Source organism: Podarcis bocagei, assembly GCF_964188305.1.
Source record: "Podarcis bocagei genome assembly, chromosome: 10".
NCBI classification, from domain to species: domain Eukaryota; kingdom Metazoa; phylum Chordata; class Lepidosauria; order Squamata; family Lacertidae; genus Podarcis; species Podarcis bocagei.
This window is the reverse complement of record NC_138135.1, coordinates 16199684-16219914: the sequence shown is the minus strand read 5'-3', so window position 1 is coordinate 16219914 and position 20231 is coordinate 16199684. Positions and strand designations below refer to the sequence as shown.

Below are 20231 nucleotides of genomic sequence, written 5' to 3'. Positions count from 1 at the left end.
GCTCTCAGTACTCCTCCGTCGTCATCCTCATCTCGGTGGCTCTGAGGTGGCGGAGGCGGGGAGATAGGAATAAGCCGGGCGCTGATTGGTTCAGCGCGCCCTGCCCAATGGGACAGCGCTTTGGTTCGTTGGCGGCGGTGGCGGCGGCAGGAGCGGCAGCCGGGAGGGTCCGGCAGCCTGAGCTGAGGGAAGCGAGGCGAGGCGGGGCTGCGTGTTTCCGGAAGACGTGGCGGCTGCTGCTACCGCTGCTCGCTACTGAGGCGGCTCCGTTCGTCCGCTCGCTCTTCCGCCGGCGGCTCCCGCCTCTCCCGCTAAGAGTCCTGTCAGCGCGCACTCCGCGCTGCTCCCGCCGTCGCCATGATTTCCCTCACGGACACTCAGAGTGGGTGAAGGGGTGTGTGGAGGGGGGGCGTGGGGGAGGGGAGGGGAAGGAAGAGTTACCGTTGGCTTTGAGGGGGACGGGCGCAGAGTTATGTCACGGGCCGGGGAGGAGGGGGCTGGGGAGACCCTTCAGCCAATGAGTCGCCCACCATTAGTGCCATTACAGTACTATTACTAGGGCCACTTGGGTAGGGGGAGTTCAGGAGTGGGGGGGGGACCGCCCCTCTCCTCAACAAACCCAAAGCACACGCTTTGAGCAAACATTGCTGCTGTTCCTGAGAGAGAGAGAGAGAGAGAGAGAGATAGAGGGAAATATAACTTAATATTTTCAGGTTTGGGGAATAGAGGAGCCTTGCAAGTAGGGATGCTGTTTAAAGATAGCAATAGGACATGTGTTTGGGTGTGTGGAATAAAGCAGTTTGAATTACTGTGCTGTTACTGCTATTATACAGTAGGTCACGCCAGTTAGCTCCGATGATTAGAGTATGGTGCTGATTTGTGGTGGGTGGGTTTGTTACACATACTGTTTATTATTTTTATTAATAGATTTATTAGTTGCCTGTCACCCAAATGGGCCACCTGCCTATTCCTGCATTGCAAAGACTAGAAGATCCTTGGGGGTCCCTTTCACCTCTACAATCATAGGATTCTGTAGTTTTTAACTGCATTATATCCCACCTTTCCTACAAGGAGCTCAGAGTAGCCAATGTACCGGTAGTTCCTCAGCCCACCTTAGCCTCACAAGAGCCCTGTGAGGTAGGTTAGGTTGAGAGCGACTGACTGGCCCAGCATCACACACAGTGATCTTCATGGCTGAGTGGGGGATTTGAACACTGGTCTCCCAGGTCCTAGTCCAGCACTCTGTAACCGCTGCACCACACTGTCATGAAGTTCCCTAAGATTATCAGCCCAGGGAAGCTAAGCAGATCTGGGTCTGCTCGGTGCTTGGCCCCATGTATGCCAGCTTGGGTTCTATGATGGGAGAAATGCCCATTGCTTCTCTCCTGTTTCCAGCCTGCTTAGTTTTTAAACTGAGCACTTGGGAGGGATGGAGTCCTCTGACCATTCTCTGCCAGCCTTCTTGCTCACCTGCATGAAGTTCCTTGTCACCTGTGACTGCCAAGCTAGTGCTTAAATACAGGGTGCCAATAGATGTCCCTACAAAAACGGCAGCAACAACATTTTTTAAAAAAGAAAGCTTGAGAAAGTAACTTCTTGCTGTATTTTACTATTTTTGTTTTGGAACAATAAACATCTCAATATATTGTACATGTTCAGGTAGCTGGAAAATGGTAAATGGAAGTAAGTGAGAAAAGAAAGAGAAAGTTCAGTTGATAAGAATGTGAGCAAATGCCACATTCATTTAGAAGTTAAATGCCTTTGGAGAAAATTCTTTAGGGCAGGGATCTGGCATAGAATGCTTTGGGGAAGGGGCAGAGGAGAGTAAGAATTTTTAGGAATGTCTGCCTGGAGCATAGTTGTGGTTTGGAAGTCTACTCTGACAAATGAAATGTAGTTTGGGAGTTGTACTGCAGTATGGATTGTCAGATTAACAGAATGGGCAATTTCTCATGTGTGAAGTTTGTGGGAATTCATTTGCCCAGAGGACAGTAATAACCCTGGTCTTCCCAAGTTAGTGATCAAGCTTTAGTATTGTGACATCAGAGGTTCAGGTCTGTTAGAATCAAAAACATCAAAGCTATAAAAATACTAACAACTCAGAGTGGGATATACATATTCTTGATAAAGTTTTTAATTGTTTTGAACCTTGGGGTCCTTTCCAACGCTACATTCTCTGACACATACTAGGGGAGAGATTTTTAGAAGATTTCATTATAGCTTCCAGCGAAACTGCTGTAGTCACCTGTTCACCATACTTCTGAATTTTCTCCAAGGCCATTCCCAAGTAGAATGATTGGTGTAGGTTTATTTGGCTGTACTTCAGTACACCCTGACTTGGGAGTAACCCCTACTGAACTAAATGGGGTGTGTTTCTGAGTAGACATATATTTTACACTGCCCGCAGTTTGAAAAACTTCAGAGGAGCAACCTTTTCTGTGCAGTGTGTGATTCTCTCAGTTAAACAAACTAGTACTGCATTTGTTGATGATTTATTTTAAAATAAATCTATCCCATTACTACTCATAGATGTTGCATAATTAGGAGGCATACACTATTAATGTGAAAGTGGTGAGACTTGTGATGCAATGACACAGTTGAGACATGTTGAAAGGAATATGAATATGAATACGAAAGCCCAAGCCAGCATCTGCTTTGTTGTGCCAGTTAAAGCCAAGATTTAAAATTATGCACAATTACCATAGAGGCATCTTTGTATGCTTCATTTCTGCACAAATATCTTGCATAGTCATGTCAGAACTAAAGGAGTGTTCAGAAGCATTTGTATATTCTTATAACAATGCACAAAAACATGACCATTTTCCTTATACAGTATTTAAATGTTGGCTTTTTGCCTGAGGGGAGATTATAAGCATTGGATTGCTTTTTATGGTACAGCAGTAATTTAGGTTTCTTGTAGAACGCTAGTTGGTTGATGCCACTAAGGATGGGGTGATCCTCAGAGATGAAAGTGTATAAGCTTAATTTTAATTGTAGTTGGTTATTTGTGGATGGCAAAGAATGTTGGAATAGTGTATGTATTTTTGCTGCATAGAAAAATAATATCCTCAAAGCACTGCCTAGCTCAGGGGTGGCTGACCTTTTTTGGGCCAACGGCCATACTGACCCACATCTAATCCTCAAGCTGAAGTGTAAAAGTGGGTGTGGTCATTTATTTTTAAAATGAACACAATTTGGGGGTTGCAAACACTTTTGGCATTAAGAGTTTAGGAACAGGAGATCTTATGGCTGCAGTCAGTAAACAATGCTTTTTTAAAAAAAGTAAGGCATGAGGGTGGGGAGGTGGAAACAAAACCTTCTGGCCTCATGGGATCACAGTGGGTTTTGTTTTTTAATTTAAATTTTGGGGTACACCTCAAAAACATATCTTTCTGCATTGCTCTACTACATGGGTCAGAGAAGGTTTGCATCCCTTACCACTTATGATTACCCCCTTAATCACTGTTTTTAGCTTTCAGCAGAACTGTGATTTGACTAAAATTTTGGGTACTTTGGGTTAGGACTTATGGGTTCCGTCAGGGGCTTGCTTACCTTTCTTCCATGAGCACTGCTGTTTTGTGTAATATATTGATCAACTGAGGGCTCCTTAATAAGATATACCATATTTAAGAAAATGCACCATGCACTATTTGTGTATAAGACGACACCTTATTTTAAACTTCAAAAATTTAGGAAAAAATATAGTCTTATATATGGAAAACGACGGTAATCGTTGAATACAAAATTTATCATAGATCTTGTTTGAACTGTTTGAACTATGTCTGTTTTAACACATACATTATGTGTTAAGAAGTCAGACTTCTGTTTGCAGGGCATATTTTTTCCATTTAGATTTTTTGATTGGAAAAATCAAAATAGTTTAAATTTTTTCTTAGGGTATTGGTCCAGGCCCTCTCTTAAGAGCTGTTCATAACTTTTCCAAGACAGAAGACATGATCCATCTTGTTTTTGTTGTGATTCATAGAGCAATTCATTAATAATTTTTAAAAACCTAGTTCTTGACAGTGTCATTGTACAGCTGTTTAGATGAGATAGTGACTGCAGATGCTTTGAATTTATCCTGTAGAGTATTTGGACTGAATGAAACTTGCAAAAATAATCTCTGGCTGAAAATGAAATCCAATTTCTTTTAAACGGAGATTTAGCTTTCTGGTGAAACTGATACTTATAAGTTACTCAGCTTATTCAGTAAGGACTATTTCCATTTTGCTGTGGGCAGGTACATAAATACACTTGACACTAATCTTCTGGGGAAAAAATCCCTTCTACTTGTTGCCAACGTCCCTAATAGTGCAGCCTTTTTGTTTCCAGAAAACGCAGCAGTTTGAAACAAGCTTCTCAAATTAATGGTTCAAACTTAGCCACTTAACTTATCTCCTCTTTAATCAGATAGGTTTGTGTGAAAGTCATACAAATAGGTAAACCGGATAAATTATATCTGTTAATTGTGTACATACATATGCAGTCCTGTGACTAGCAGGTGTTCTGTCCTTTTCCCAAGTTATTCTTACTAGTAGTGTTGTGCATTTCGCAGGGCTTTGAGAGAGAAGAGAAGACATGGCACTTTTTTAAAAACAAGATAGTGTCAATTCTATTTTGAAAGAGAATGCACTGGATGATCTCTTTTTACTTCAATCATGTATAAACTGCATCCTAGTTACTCTCCTGAAGAGATCATAATACAGTTACCAAACATTAAATTAATGGTGTTGGTGTGAAGCAGAAAATATAAGAAAAAAATATGATTACAGCTGAATCTCTAACCCAATGTGTTTGCTCATCTACACTTACCTTTTGCCCTGTGCTTTCTAGGCACAAGTTCTTACTTTAAAGCTCAGTGTCCGAGTACTTTTTCTTTTGTGGATTCAGTGGTAAAGAGTGGATATTCACAGGGAAAGCACCAGGGCTAAAAAAAGCAAAGCACTCAGATGGAGAGCTTTAAAACACAGAGCTGCACCTAGAAATCGTGCTCTGGCGGCGCGGTGGCAGCAGGAGCACCCATTAGCTAAAGTGGTGCTTCGGGTTAAGAACAGTTTCAGGTTAAGAACGGACCTCCAGAACGAATTAAGTACTTAACTCGAGGTGCCACTGTACTTGATGGACCCTTATGAAGCAGCTCTCTGCATCATTGCATGTTTCCTGCCTGAAAGAGGGCAAATATAATTTGCAGCTGTGGGGGAGAGCTGGTTTTAAATACACATCGGCGAATGTTGTGATCGTATCTTGCAAAAGAAAGTTCTGTGTATTTTATTATTACGTGCTTTGGGGGGGCCCTACATAATGCTAACTCTCTCCTTTTTTATTGCAGAAATTGGAATGGGTCTCACAGGTTTTGGAGTGTTTTTCCTTTTCTTTGGGATGATCCTATTTTTTGACAAAGCACTTTTGGCTATTGGGAATGTAAGTGATATTTTACATGAGTGATATTTACATGAATTGTGAATGTGCTTCTCTCTGAATATACAGTGGATGTCCAAGGATGGATAACCTTGGGGGGGGGGAGAGTTAAATCTTGAGGAACACCTCGTCTAGGGCACACTAGAGAATCATAGGATCACCTTGACCATATAATAATAATAATTTATTATTTATACCCCGCCCATCTGGCTGGGCCTCCCCAGCCACTCTGGGCGGCTTCCATAAAAACCAAAAATACAGTAAAATATCACATGTTAAAAACTTCCCTGAACAGGGCTGCCTTAAGATGTCTTCTGAATGTCAGGTAGTTGTTTATCGCTTTGACATCTGCTGGAAGGGCGTTCCACAGGGCGGGCGCCACTACCGAGAAGGCCCTCTGCCTGGTTCCCTGTAGCTTTGCTTCTCGCAATGAGGGAACCGCCAGAAGGCCCTCGGTGCTGGACCTCAGCGTCCGGGCAGAATGATGGGGGTGGAGACGCTCCTTCAGGTATACTGGACCGAGGCCGTTTAGGGCTTTAAAGGTCAGCACCAACACTTTGAATTGTGCTCGGAAACGTACTTTCTACCTTTCTACCCCAAATTCAACATGGGCCATCCTCCAACCTACCTTCCCCGAACTGCCAAGTTTCAAATCAGCCAACTGAACCATATATAGTTGAGGATGGTGTTGTAGCTTGGTTGATGCCTTTCCTCTCCACAGCAAAGTGAAAAACGTTGAACAGTCAGCAGCTTTGTACCCTGGTTGGTATCTAACAATTCTAAATGTTTAAAACATCTGAAAACAAACCAAACATCCTCAGAACTAATATTGTCTAAGTCTGTAGAAAAAAATTACTTTCAACCACCAAACACTTTGATGAACAATAACGTTTTAAAATGCTGCCTAAAAATGAATGAGTGGGACAGACACACTTCACAAAGAAGGGCATTCCATAAGCGGGTTACTGTTGTAAAGAAGGCCCCGTCACAGATCAGCACCCAGGAGCAGCAACACCAAGAGGCTTCATTTATCTCAGTGTAACTGAGTAGAACATTAGGTTATGGAGCCTTAAGCACCACCTGCCACCTAATGAGTTAGCCACATTAATTAGTCCTGTAAATATTTAATTTCTACAAATAGCTAGAGGTAGTGAATTAAAATTCTCTATAGTCAAAAGGCTTATTTCCACTTGGCAGTTGGTGTAGCTCCCATATGCCAGAAACTCATTTCTAGATAAGTCTTTGATTTCTAGCTTTCCTTCTTTATCACGAGGATGCACTCACAATAAAAGTGCATATTTTGTTGTGATAAATATAGGATTGATCAAACTGATGAGAACTCCCTATTCAATATGGATCTCTGCTATTCCAGAACCTGGCCAGTAATTTGGGTTTCAAAAAATGGTACCAGGATTGACCCTGCAGAATGGCAGCAGATCCTTTGATCCAGTTAGACTATCATTACTTTATTGTTACCCTTCTTACTACCATGTTTCAACATAGTTAATTACCACCCTGTAGTTGTTTTGTAAGCTTACAGTACAATTGTTTGGGACTAGGCTGAACGCCTTGATGAAGTCCAGGTACATCAGTTTTCCCCCCTGCTTGATTAAATCACAAACTTTTTTTCAATGTAATGCCCGTTTTCCAGCACAAATTGTTCTTAAAGTCATGCTACTACCACTCACATTAAGTGCTTACAAGTTAATTTATTTGCTGCAATGAAGTCTGCTTTTGTATTGTGCCAGCATTGTGAAAAATCCCTTTGACACATTCATGTTTCCTTCCAGAGTTAATTAGTGTCATAGTGGTAACAAGAGACTGCATTCTGGTTTTGGACATCTGTTGTTGTTGTTGTTGTTGTTGTTGTTGTTTTATGTTCTATGAATACCCAGGGTGGAATTCAGCTAAGTCTTACTCAACATAAACCCATTGAAAAATTGAAATGAATATGACTAAGTCAGGGTCATTGATTTCAACAATCTACTTTTAGTAAAATATAGTCTATTGCCCCCTTTAAAATTTCTGAAGGTGTGCTCAAATACTTTTTTATTCATTATGAAATTATTTTTTTGTAGGTTTTATTTGTGGCTGGCCTGGCTTTTGTGATTGGTTTAGAAAGGACATTCAGATTCTTCTTCCAGAAACACAAAGTGAAAGCCACAGGCTTCTTTCTGGGTGGTGTACTTATAGTTCTTATTGGCTGGCCCTTGATAGGAATGGTCCTTGAGATTTATGGCTTCTTCCTCTTATTCAGGTAAGATTTCTTTGCTGGTCTTTGCTTTTGTTTGGGGCAGTAATGATTTTTTCTAAGGTGGAGTGCTTTTGGCAGTCAATGAAAAAATAGTTTTGACGGGTGTGTGTGTTTGTGTGTGTGTGAGAGAGAGATTCATCAAGCAGAACACTTGAGGAAATTGTCCCTTTCCCTTCAAAATTCACTATCCAGTCTTTAACAGTTTTCATTGACACCGGTGCAATTGTAACCAGAATTTCCTCTTCAGCAGGAATTGGAAACAGGGTTTGAAACTGGTTTGTTAACCAGGAGCCTGGTAAATGCCAACTACTGTTAGTTAGAGGTAGTATGTATGGCTCAGGTCAGCAAGGGGAGATTCTCAGCACAGGGACAGAAGCATATGAATCAGTGTCGTTGCATCTTGATTGCATATGTGATGGCTCATTCACACAAGCTGACACTTGATGCTGCAGACATCAAATGATGAGCATGTATGGGAATCCCAACAGAGGTTAACCAGAACAAAAGCATTCACATGAATCCCTTAATCCTTCTTTGTAAGCGATGCATCGACGGCAGATACATAGGTTTGCCTTAGGATTCCTACCAGTTATTAATCTTACTCTACTTGATTTGATATTTTACCTCTCATGCTCTTTACACAGCAATTGCTTTTCCATATAAAGGAAAAGAACCTAGAAAGTTGTACTTGAATTGGATTCTTGCACATAACTTATTTCTCACATAACCATGCTTCTTTGGCTACAGATATAGTAGTCTATATCCGGAATCACTGTTCAGTGTTGGACATCATATTTGCTGAATACACAAAGATTTAAAGCTTGTCTTTCATCGTACAAAGTCTGGTACCTCGCTTCATTTAAAGACTTTCAGAGACTTTGAGACTAAGATTTCATTTTGGACTTGTTATGGTTTGAAGGAATTCTATAAAAGATTGTCTATTGTGTATGTATATGGCCATCGTGTTGCCTAGACATTGCTGACGTTCTCTTTGCAACACAGGGGTTTGTTTGGTTACTTGTGTACAGTATATGCAGGTATACTGCATATACTGTACACAAGTAACCAAACCAAGTAACCAAATTACCGTGTATTTATGCCATCTATATATGGCTTTCATTCATTTTCCTATAAGAAGCTGTTTCCATGTAGGAAGTCTATTGACATTTGAAGTTGCCTGAAATGTATAAGGATTTTGTTAAGAGTATATTACTTACCCAGAAAGGGTGGAGGAGCAAATTCCGTATGAGAGAGAGTGCATTTTTTGGTACAAAACACGAGCAGTTTGGGTTGTAATGCTGCCATATCTAACCTGTGACACTTTCTTTATTTAAAGGGGCTTTTTCCCTGTGGTGGTTGGTTTTATTAGAAGAGTGCCGGTCCTTGGTTATCTCTTGAATTTACCTGGCATTAGCTCAGTAAGTATTAAAACTAATTCACATAAGCTTTGGGATCGCTGCTCTAAAGTTCCTAAGTTGTTTGTCCTGTTTGCCAGCCCACTTCATCTGTAGACTGTAGGAGGTGAAATGCAGCAGAGATACAATAATTGGCTTTTTAATATTTTGATTGTGCAAATATCTTAAAATATTTTAATTAATGTCCTGAAGAGCATCTATTATTATTATTATTATTATTATTATTTATTTTTAAAAAGTTGAACACCTCTTTTAAAAGAATCTGGGGCAGTGGGAAGTGTATTGCCTTCTTGTTATTTTGTGCAAAGACATGTATTCAACATATGAGCTATCACATACCTGAATGTGTAGCATATGTGACTCTGTACCTAAAAATATGAGTGGAATTCTAAATTATGCTGGTTCCGTACCGAATGCAACACAGTATTAGCCAAATCTTCATGATACATCATGATTTCCAAACATTAGTAGAGGATGATTCAATAACAATTTGTCTGTCTTTGGGATCTGCCTTTTCAATCTCATCCCACTTACAGACACAGATTTCCCTTGCCTTCAGTATATGTTGCCAAATAATTTGGCAACTCCACCTGTGACTTGTAGAGAATGAGTGTTATATTATCGTGCTCCTTAGGCACAATGAATCATTGTTTCTTACACCATTAGCTGAATTTGGTTTTGGAGCTTCAGTTTAATACCAGTTTTAGTAAAGAAATTGTTTGGCTCTTGTATTTCCAACATGAACATGTTGGTACCCACAGGTTATCATGTCATTTATAAGCACCTGTCCAGGTGACCTATGCCAATACAAAATATTTGCCATCTGCTAAACTTTTTTTTTAAAAAAAATACAATTTCACCCCAAACCTGACTAAATGTTAAGCTTCCAACACTAATGCTCTGAGGAACTGTAAGTTTTCCCAAGATGCAATCTGAAAGCCACTACTACCCTCCAGATGTTTTGAACTACACCTCCCATCATCCCTGGGTGGAGCTGATGGGAATTGTAGTCCAAAAATCACAGAGGGCACCATGTTGAGCATGTCTTAACGTTAGTGGCTTTCAGACTTCCCAATTAAAAGATCAGGGAAGCTTTTCCACAAGACACCTTACCCACCACTACTTCTCTTCCCTTGTGGTGTGCCACTGCAAAGAAGTTTGGGGTATCTTCTGGGATGCTCTGTTCACTCAGGATGATTAAGAGCCCCTGTTGCGCACTCCAGAACAATCCCTAAAGTCCTTTGCAATAGACACTCAGATAACTGTTGTATTCATGGACACTTCAAATTTGGATCCAGTAGTTTTAATATTGATAACTGAATTTTGAAAGCTAGTTTTATGTGTATACCACATTAAAACTGAGCAAACACCATAGTTGTATTGTTCACTGTTTAAGCAGTTCAATGTTGAATTAAAGGAAGAGGGCAGGCCCATCTCCTGAGAAGCTGTTGAGGACCATCATCTCTGGCTCACTGACTGCTCCTGCCAGCCACTCAGCCCCTGTTTTGGCCATGATGTTCATTATGTTATAGCACGTACTTTTTTAAAAGGCCCATTCATGTAAACAAACATGGTGTCCTCCTTGTGGGTGCTGCCGTATTTGTTTGTGCCTGTAATGGCCGGCTTTTGTTTTTGCATTATGCATGCTTGAACATATGTGGTATCATAAGCACAGTGGCTGGAATTTGATCATAGGCAACTCACTATAAACTGACAGTGCTAAACGTATGGAGTATGAGATTGCACAGTGACTTCTGACTTCATTGTGGCCACAATGGCCTTTAGGGTGGGGCAGAAGCAATTCTATCTCTGCTCCATGATGTCCTTTCTCCGCCTGGTAGTGTGCCCTTTCACAGCTTGTGCATCTAGCTTATGCTGATGCAGTAGTCTCAGCATCCCCACCCTAAACACTTCCTTTCCAATTCCATAATTTGTAGGGTTGATCCAAAAGCCTAATTAATATAGATGGATTTTTTTCTCATGTTACATCTATTTAACCATTGTTGTGTTCAGTCCCTTGATAATCTGGCTTTATATCTTTCTCATTCTCGGTCTTTATGAATATCATTTATAAATCGGTTTTCATGGAGTTAAATCCTTATTGAAAAGTTAATTGTTGATGTTTTCTTCAAAGCCTGCGTAGGCTCAGGAGACAGTCCCCAGTAATGGTTAGTTGAAAATATCATATTCAGTCTATTAATGCATGAATGGCTGATGTTTTTATTTTTTCTTTGGGTTATTGAGCTAACAGTTTTTTATATTTGCATTTCTTTCGGATTTTTTCCCCATTCTGTTGCATCTTCATGTTGCTCTGTGTCAACATAAAAACATACCACGCCTAAACACTGTTGCAATGCGAATTGCATTACAAGGTCTCTCGTGAGACCTTGGTGCGTACTATTTGAATATGATCACACCTGGCCATCTACCTAAAAGCTCAGCAATGCCTACATGTTGTTTGAAGTAGTTTGCACCTTAATTATTCTCTCTCCTCTGCTCCCACCCCCTTTCTCTCTTTTCCTGGCAGCTTGTAGATAAAGTTGGAGAAAGCAACAGCATGGTATAATGGCAAGTGTGCCGAAGACTGGTTCTAAACTTATATTATTTATAAGGTCCTTCTGAAGAAAAGATCAGCACAAAGATTCTCTTGTGTACAGAGGCAGAGTTTGTAACGGTCTTGACGTAAGTTTTTAATTTACACCATAGTCTGCAAAATACATTTTTAGCAAAGAGCAAGTGTGCAGCCAAGACTTTAAGCACCAGGAATTCTGTGAATTGAACTGAAGAAAAAGTCATGGGGAAACCCATGGTATTAAAACTGTTCAGGACTACTTAATGCTTTTGGGATATGAGCTAAATGCAGCAACTTCCCCCATGGAACTAACAGTGCCTGTAACTTTTACCTCCTACTTTTGAAGGTGTAGCAGAGCAAATAGGAGTCACCCTTCTCTCTTTCTTCCTGCCAAACTCCTCCCCTCTCTTGAAAGAAGGTAAATCACCCCTTCCTGCATTTTTTCTTCTGCTGAAAGCAAGAGTTCCCATAAGCATGATGCGCAGTGTGTTTTAAGATGGATTGTCGTCTTTAACTGTGTGCGATAGCAGAGGATTCCACTGCACGAACATGCCGTATAAACCATGTAAATGTGTGGCTGAAATACTGCTTTGTAGGAAAATGTTTAAAGCCAAAGGTAAATTCTGATTAGGTGTCTATTTACCTTTTGGAATATGCAAAAACTAATGATTTTTTGTACTAAACGTCAGTCTTAAACCACTCTTGGTTTTAATATCCATTTAGTTTGGCAGGGATTATGGGAACCAATTTTACACTCCTTTTTGACTGGTTCTCCTTGATACATGTTACATCTATTTATCACAAAAAGGATAGAACCCTTTCTTACTGAATACGTTTTGCGTGCATCATGTTTAGCTCCTGAAATGACTTGTTTTAAGGTGCTCAGCACATTTTATGAACTCGGACCTGCTCAGCTAGCTGAACCTCTGAAAAGACACTCCATTCCTAAATATTCCTCCTCTCTTGTCTGCAGCCAGTAACAACCTGCAGCATGTAATATCCTGTTTTGTACATTGGCAAAGCACCGGGTTATGCCGTAAAGGCACTAAGATTTGGGCATCCTATCCTTGTTTTAGGAGAGCATGTTACAAAGCTAATTTATTATGTAAATAACTTTTTCGGAAAACTAAGTAAAAAAATATTAAGTATGCTGGGAGGAAGTCTTGGAGAATTGTATTATAGCAGCATTGATCAAGTGCCACATCTCAAGGCCATTTTTTATTGCTGTGGCTTAATTTTTTCCTATCCCAGCATTTAGGAAGGGTGCATATTTCAGCACCTGAAGAGTTTCTAGGCCACTTCAGGCATTCCACCGAAGTGGCCAGTATGGAAGTGTGAATTTCAGAACTTGCTTTGTCCCCATTGCTCCGAAGAAGATGCAGACATCTAATGGAAAGGAAGCACAGCTATTTCTGCTTCCCACCACGTCTGTGGAATGTCTGATTGTGGCTCTTGTACAAATACCTAGTTCAAACTGGTGTTTGTAGGCAAAGCTGCATATAAGCCCCCATCAAGATGAACATCTATCATCTGACTTGCGTGAGCGTTTGTGTTGATGCAAACTGATTTTGAAACACCGGTATAAAACCACTCTTGTCTGCTAATGCCTGACAGAAATAGCCATTTTAATCAAATGAGTGATTATTTAAATAGACATTTTTAGTTGTGGTAAGCCAGTTTTTTTAAATAAAAAAAAACTTTGAAAAAGTAATTGATGCTTCTGGTTGAAAGAGCAAACTTTGCATGAGCTTCCCCATTTTGCTGGTTTCCTCTTGAAGAAAGAAAACTGTCTCTTAGGAAATGCAATAGAGTTTCGTTTTTTGCCAAAAAGCGCTGAAATTGGTTTTCTTCAGTCCTGAAGCCATTTGTGTACTCCCATATCAATCTCACTGTGACAGATGTTGCTGCCTGTTAAAAAAAATGGTTCCTGGGTTCCAGCTGCAATTCTGAAAAAAATAAAAATGCAAATCCTGTTGAATCAAATGGGACACGCTCATGAAATAAGGTTTTGCAGCTAAAACTTTTTTCCTGGTGCTGTGTATGCACTACTGTTTAAGCAGAACACCTCTGGCATATGCTTGATAATCCCCACATCCAGGTTTAACTGCACAGGAGTGCATTCATGAGTCATTCCTGTATCTGAAATCAAATAACCCATATTTGGGGCTCCAAGGGATATGCTTAAGCCTTGGAGCAACTGAGCAATTCATACATCATTCCTAGAGTTGTAATAGGGGCCTGTTCAGATGTTGCTTTGACTTTGGGATTCTACCTAGGAAGAGTTCTGGAGCAGGTCACAGATTTCTGTGTTCTCTTCCTTGCCCCTCACTTATGAGTAGGAACTAAATGAACAGAGGAGAAACATCTATGCTCCTGATTCAGCCAGGGAGCTCCTATGTTCAGATAAATGCCAAATTTTCCTCCTTTCTTCTTGTAGCTAGGGGAACAGGAGGAAACTGCTCCTACTGGGTACAATATCATAGAGAAATACTGTCTAAATGCACCCTTAGATTAATCATGCCCATGTCATGTTCTCATGGCTCTGGTTTCTGGTTTCCTTGCAAGTAGGACGGACCTATGGTAGGACACTACCTATGGTAGCACTGCAGTCCTCTAGAAAGTAAAAGCGAAGACAATTGACTTCTTAAAATGGCCCGATTTGATAGAAATCCTGCCGTTTTGTGGCGAGCGTTGCATTAATCTTTAAGCGCCTCTTTAAACAGACAGCATGGGCAAAAGTGGTCAAGACACACAAACACCCAGTACAATTCTTGTTTTGACTTCCCACAGCCCTGTATGATTAAAAAGGCATGCAGATTACTTCTGCGCACAAAAATTGTTGCAAGACTTTAAGAATGGGTAGTACCTCTCTCACTGCCCTTCAGCGAAATGGAAAGTTCTTCAAAAGCTAGCTCCCTTCTGACTAATACTCTGAGTTCAGAGGATTCTGAAGATCTATGTTGGGGCAATATCCTGAAGCTTCTCAAGGCTTTGACTTGTAATTGGTAGCAGAGGTGGGTTGTGAGCAGAAATAACACCTGCAATTTCCAAGGTAATGTTCCTTGGCAGATACAAAATATATATATTTTGTGATGTTGGTATTATGATAGAGGTCAAAATTAATTTGTGCAAAGTTGGTATTATGATAGAGGTCAGAATGACTCCTTAGCCTTAAGGCCACTATCCTATGTCTTTTACTTGGGAGTAAGCACACTGAACTCCGTGGGGCTTACTTTCAAGTATGACATGCATAGGATTGGGCTGCATGTGTTGTACTCTTTCGCAGAAAAAACAATCTGTAACAACAAAATACATTTTCTCACATTTAAATGTAAGTCTTTATTGCTGCTTTAAGAATCACATGAGAATCTTGTCCTGGGGGGAAAAAAATACTGTAAATACACTTGTCATACCTTGAATAAATGGGTACTTTTTCTATTAATCGGCAATGGTGTCTCTTTTAAATCTTACTCCTTAAATGCTGTTGTTTTGTTGTTGTTGTTGTTGTTGTTGTTGTTATAAAAAAGACTTTACCTACCTGAGCAGTTTTGTTTCTCTGTTCCCCCAAGGTATGTGGGGGTTTTTCTTTTGAGACTGAACATTATAACCCATTTTCCATCACATTAATGAGAAATTAATGGAATTAGCACTGCTACCCAGATACTTTGAGAAACAACTTGAAGAATGTATCTATTGAGGCACTGTGCTTCTTGCCAATCACAGGGGCTGGTGTTGCACATCTCTTGTCACTTTGTTCAGGCTGTGAAGTTCTTGGATCAAGTTTCAGAAGTTAAACAGAATAAAGTACAGGTGGCTAACCTTTGCCGATCAAGGGGTTGTTAGACTGCAGCTCCCAGCATCCCTAACAATTCACCATGCTAGCTGGGGCTGATAGTAGATGGGAACTCACTCCCAACTGAGATTAGATGGAGCAAAGGCATTTGCTGTTCCTGTGTTGCATTTTAATTGTTCTTTGCATGATTATCTAATACATTATGCACACTGCTTAGAAATTCTGAATATTAAGCAGTATATAAATACCTGAAATGTTTTTTTATAAATAGAGCATCTGAAGGGACACGGGTTCAGCATCTCTTAGATAAAGTCAGTGCTGTTTTCTAAAAAAATGTTTAGGGGTACTCTCATTTTCCTACTCATACTGAAATACTGCCCCTCAATGAGGCCAAACTTAGATTCACAAAATGTTTAGGGGTATGCGTACCCCTGCGTCTCCCCAGGGAAATAGCACTGGATAAAGTATATCCCAGCATGGAGACAACTCACATGGGGAAGCGTTTCCACCTGGTTGCTGCCTGTCAGCTGAAAGGCAGTGCCATATTGTGGTTAGTGTTACAGGTTTGGACCAGGCAGGCTGAGATTGAAATCCATACAAAGCCACAAATCTCACTGGGTTTTTGACATTGGGCTAGTCGCTCTCTTAGCATAAGGCAGCACACAATAGCATTTCATCCTGAAATTCTGAGGGAAGCCTAAAGTTTTTAAGAAGCTAAGAAAAATAATCATTGCTGTGGTACATGAGTGGACAGGATTGGAAGTTGCATATGCTTCTAGGAGTGTCTCCAAAAGGACATGGCAAGCTTGCTTCATTAATATCCATGTCCCTTTAAAAAGGGAAAATAAAAAAAAAACCCTTCATTTCAGAAACCACACAAGCACATTTCACTAAATTTTCAAGGTTCAATTTTGGACTTGTTTGTCTACAGCAGTTTTGGCACTAGTGCCCTAGAAATAAGGTGTGGTTTTTAGAATAGGCAGGATTAATCTGGTCAATGATCCTGCTTATCTAAAAGCAGCCAGACAAACTCTTCCATTTATATTTCCTAATAGTAAAGCTTTCTTGGGGGGGGGGTCCCCTCTGCAAGAGACCCTCCTGCTACTGTGGCAGCTGCCTCAGGATAATTTATTAAGTTTCCTAAAGCAGCTCTCGAACTGATGCAGATTTGCTGGCAGCTGGCAAGGCTGACAGGAAGCATTTGCTGCGCAACAAATCAAACCCAAAGTACCATTTCATTTCGTATCGACTTTCAGGCCATCCCTGAAGTAGACAAAAGAGAGTTTTGGCACGCATGCAGCTGCCTTAAGAATCGGTTGTCTGGGGGTCTCGTTATTTTGAAGCCCGGTTGTAAACATACCTACTAAGTTTTGTGGTGAGAGGAGGCCAATAGCGTGCACAAACATCAAAGAGAACAACACTGTACACTGTAAGGTACAAATGTATTGTACCTTAATGCAGAGAGAGTTGACTCCTTCCTAACCTGCAACAGCAAACAGGTGAGTTTGTGTGTGGGAGGGGGAATGCGATAAGAGGCTTGTTAATCAAATTATGTACATGCTACAGATGGATGGATATTTCTTTTGGGGGGTTACCCATAAAAAGGAAGAACCTCTGGCATAATGGTTAGAGTGCTGGACTAGGGCCTGGGAGGCCAGGGTTCGAATCCCCACCCAGCCATGAAGCTCACTGGGTGACCTTGGGCCAGTCACCCTGTCTCAGCCTAACCTACCTCACAGGGTTATTGTGAGGATGAAATGGAGGAGAATCATGTGCCCCAACTGGAGCTCTTTGGAAGAAAAATGTGGTATGTAAATGTAAGAAGTAACACACAAATGGTTATGCGATGTGCTGCCACCAGCTCTGGTGGGTGGCTACTTGCAGGCTTAGGTAGCTTTTAGAGGGATCTGAGACAAATTAGTAAGTGGCACTGTGGGTTAAACCACAGAGCCTAGGATTTGCTGATCAGAAGGTCGGCGGTTCGAATCCCCGCGACAGGGTGAACTCCTGCTGCTCAGTCCCTGCTCCTGCCAACCTAGCAGTTCAAAAGCACGTCAAAGTGCAAGTAGATAAATAGGTACCGCTGCAGCAGGAAGGTAAACAGCGTTTTCGTGTGCTGCTCTGGTTCGCCAGAAGCGGCTTAGTCATGCTGGCCCCATGACCCGGAAGCTGTATGCCGGCTCCCTCAGCTAATAAAGCGAGATGAGTGCAGCAACCCCAGAGTCGGTCACAACTGGGCCTAATGGTCAGGGGTCCCTTTACCTTTACTTGCAGCAAAAGGTTGCAGTGATGGACTGCTGTTCAGGCTTCCAGCCAATCCATTCTATCTCCCCATTTCCTCCCAACAGTTAGCATTTTGTGCCGACTGAGCATGACCTGTTTGTAGTGGGGTGCCTTCTCCAATTTCGGGTGTGTTTGTGTGGGCATACTTGTATCTGTTCCCAGCTACATTAAAATCCTGGATTTCTCCTTTGCTTTCTTTGGACAGCTCTCACTTCTGTCTCGGGGGATCTCTAAATAGGTCTCCTCAGTATGAACCTGGAAATGACCTATCCAGACAACTGGATACTTCTCTGCACCCTTTTTGTATCTGTGTGCATCCCTTGCCCCATTCTAGTCTCCCTGGGTGGGTGGGTGGGAGACGGTTTCCTACTTTGGCATTTTCCCCCTCTAAGGGACAAGGAACCTTTGTACCTCCAGATGCTATATGAACTCATCCCTGACGCTGGGGTGGACAGGAGTTCAGCAATATCTGGAGGGCCAGAGTTTCTTCACCGCTGCTCTAAATGTTATGAAGTCCTGGGATTATCCTGAGTTTGCTGATATTTCCTTTTGTGCCTGGGAAGACTTGAATCAGAAAGAAAGGGGATGAAGGAAGATAGCCCTCTTAATAGCTGTTAACCATGTTGACTAAATAGAACCTCCAGGTTCAGAGGTAGTTTATCTCAAGTCTAAACAATTACCTTCAAGCCTTGCTTGTGGGCTTCTTGGAAGCATCAGGTTGGCAAATGCCGCATTAGATGGAGCATTTGATATGATCCCACAGAACTTTATGTTCCTAAAGGCATTAATTTGGTCAAGAGACACAACCGCCACAAGGACTGTTAAAATACAGTGGTACCTCGGGTTACAGACGCTTCAGGTTACAGACTCTGCTAACCCAGAAATAGTACTTCGGGTTAAGAACTTTGCTTCAAGATAAGAACAGAAATCGCGCGGCAGCAGCAGGAGGCCCCATTAGCTAAAGTGGTACCTCTGGTTAAGAACAGTTTCAGGTTAAGAACGGACCTCCAGAACGAATTAAGTTCTTAACCCAAGGTACCACTGTATAAGGATGTTTTCCCATCTAACCTTGAATGTGCCTAGGGCTAAACTTTTTGAACTTTGCAATGAATTTAACCTGTATCCCTCAGAAACCTGAAAGGATGCCCTGGAACTGTGAACTGTGCTCTTGTCAACTGAGCCCCTGCCCAACATCCCTAGCAAGTTGATTCTAGATTGTTTTTTATTAAAAGCCTTGCGAAAGCTGGTTGGCAAATGGATTCTAGCATCATTCACTGCTGGGTTATTATTTGAGCATTTCCATGGCAACCCTCACACTCTACCTTCTGATCTTGCAAAGACTTAACTTGCATGTTGGCTTTCTATGTTGTAAGGGCTTCAGCCTGTTCACCCTCCCCTCCCAAAAGAGAGAGAGAGAGAATGAATTGCTATGATGATGAGTTCAAAGCTGCAAGCAGCTGTTGCGCAGATCAGCCAAAATGGCATTTTGCACCAGTTCAAATGCAGCAGCAGTCCAGAATTCAGATGAGACATTTTGGAGCTGCGCCTGGTTTTGAATTCATTTTTATTTTAAAAAACTCGCAACCCTCTCTTCCAGCTCACCTGATCTCTTGGAAGTGGTATACACGAAGCATTAAAAAGCAATTAGTACAATCATTTTAAGAAGCAGTGTAATTTCAATGAAAATAAAAAAGGATAAAGGCAACTGGAGGTGCATCAGCGTAAAACAAGGAAACAATTTCCAGCTGAAAACAAAAGAAAAACGTCTGGGAAAATAAAAGTTACACAAATTCAATAAAAAGTATAATACATGCATACGCATACATGAATGTCTGCCTCCAAAAGAAACTCGGGGAGTGATGACCAACAGCAACAGAACCCAAATGGCACCACTGTGAAATAAGGAGGCGGTATTATGATGCCGGTGTTCAAAAAGCTTTTGACAAAGTACAATGCCCAAGACTCCTGAGTAAGTTTAGCTGTCACGGAATGAAAGGAGAGGTGCTTTTGTGGATCGGCAACACAAAGTAGAGAGTAGGAATAAATTCATAGTTATCCCAATGGAGGGTTGTAGAAAGTGGGGTTCCCCCAAAAGATTGGTATAGGGACCTGGGCTTTAAAACTGATTCATAAATAACTACGGGTTAGAAGGGGAGCCATGAGGAAGCTGAGTTTGCTGAATGTTCAGGATTATTAAAACAGAACTGATCTTCAAAAGGATCTTTCCAAACTCAGTGAATGGGTGGTAAACTGGCGAATGGAATTCAATGTAAGAAGTGTAATTGGATGCATGGGGTTTTTTTTGGGGGGGGGGCAAAATCTAAATTTCATATACATGCCCACGGTTCTGAACTGGTAGTGACTTGACCAGGAAGGAGACTTTGTAGAGGTAGAAAGTACAGTATATTACCCCACCCTGTAATGTAGGAATCTCAACACACGGTTCCCCCAACCCATTTGAAAGCATGCCATACCCTACTTAGCTTTGCAAATGGG

At 41.3% G+C, this 20231-nt stretch overlaps 1 protein-coding gene across 3 annotated transcripts; it reads left to right on the top strand.

The window, feature by feature from the left end:
• Window positions 1–110: 110 nt before the first annotated feature.
• Window positions 111–15101, top strand: GOLT1B (golgi transport 1B). Of its 3 annotated transcripts, none has more exons than XM_081210576.1 (6): window positions 111–382; window positions 5330–5421; window positions 7497–7675; window positions 9009–9090; window positions 11222–11255; window positions 11615–15101. In XM_081210576.1, exons 1-5 carry the CDS (start codon window positions 358–360, stop codon window positions 11228–11230), a joined length of 387 nt encoding a protein of 128 aa, XP_081066702.1. In that variant the 5' UTR covers window positions 111–357; the 3' UTR covers window positions 11231–11255; window positions 11615–15101. The 3 variants fall into 3 exon arrangements, 2 of the variants coding, with proteins under 2 accessions (XP_081066702.1, XP_081066701.1); XR_014012119.1 differs by lacking the exon at window positions 11222–11255 and having other exon boundaries at window positions 119–382; window positions 11615–14518; window positions 14557–15101; XM_081210575.1 differs by lacking the exon at window positions 11222–11255 and having other exon boundaries at window positions 119–382.
• Window positions 15102–20231: the final 5130 nt, after the last annotated feature.

Excerpts from the sequence above, each read along its gene's own strand:
- GOLT1B (XM_081210575.1), top strand. The coding sequence starts at position 358 with ATGATTTCCCTCACGGACACTCAGA. Across the intron at positions 383-5,329 it reads TTCCCTCACGGACACTCAGA|AAATTGGAATGGGTCTCACA; the intron begins GTGGGTGAAGGG and ends TTTTTATTGCAG. Across the intron at positions 7,676-9,008 it reads GGCTTCTTCCTCTTATTCAG|GGGCTTTTTCCCTGTGGTGG; the intron begins GTAAGATTTCTT and ends CTTTATTTAAAG.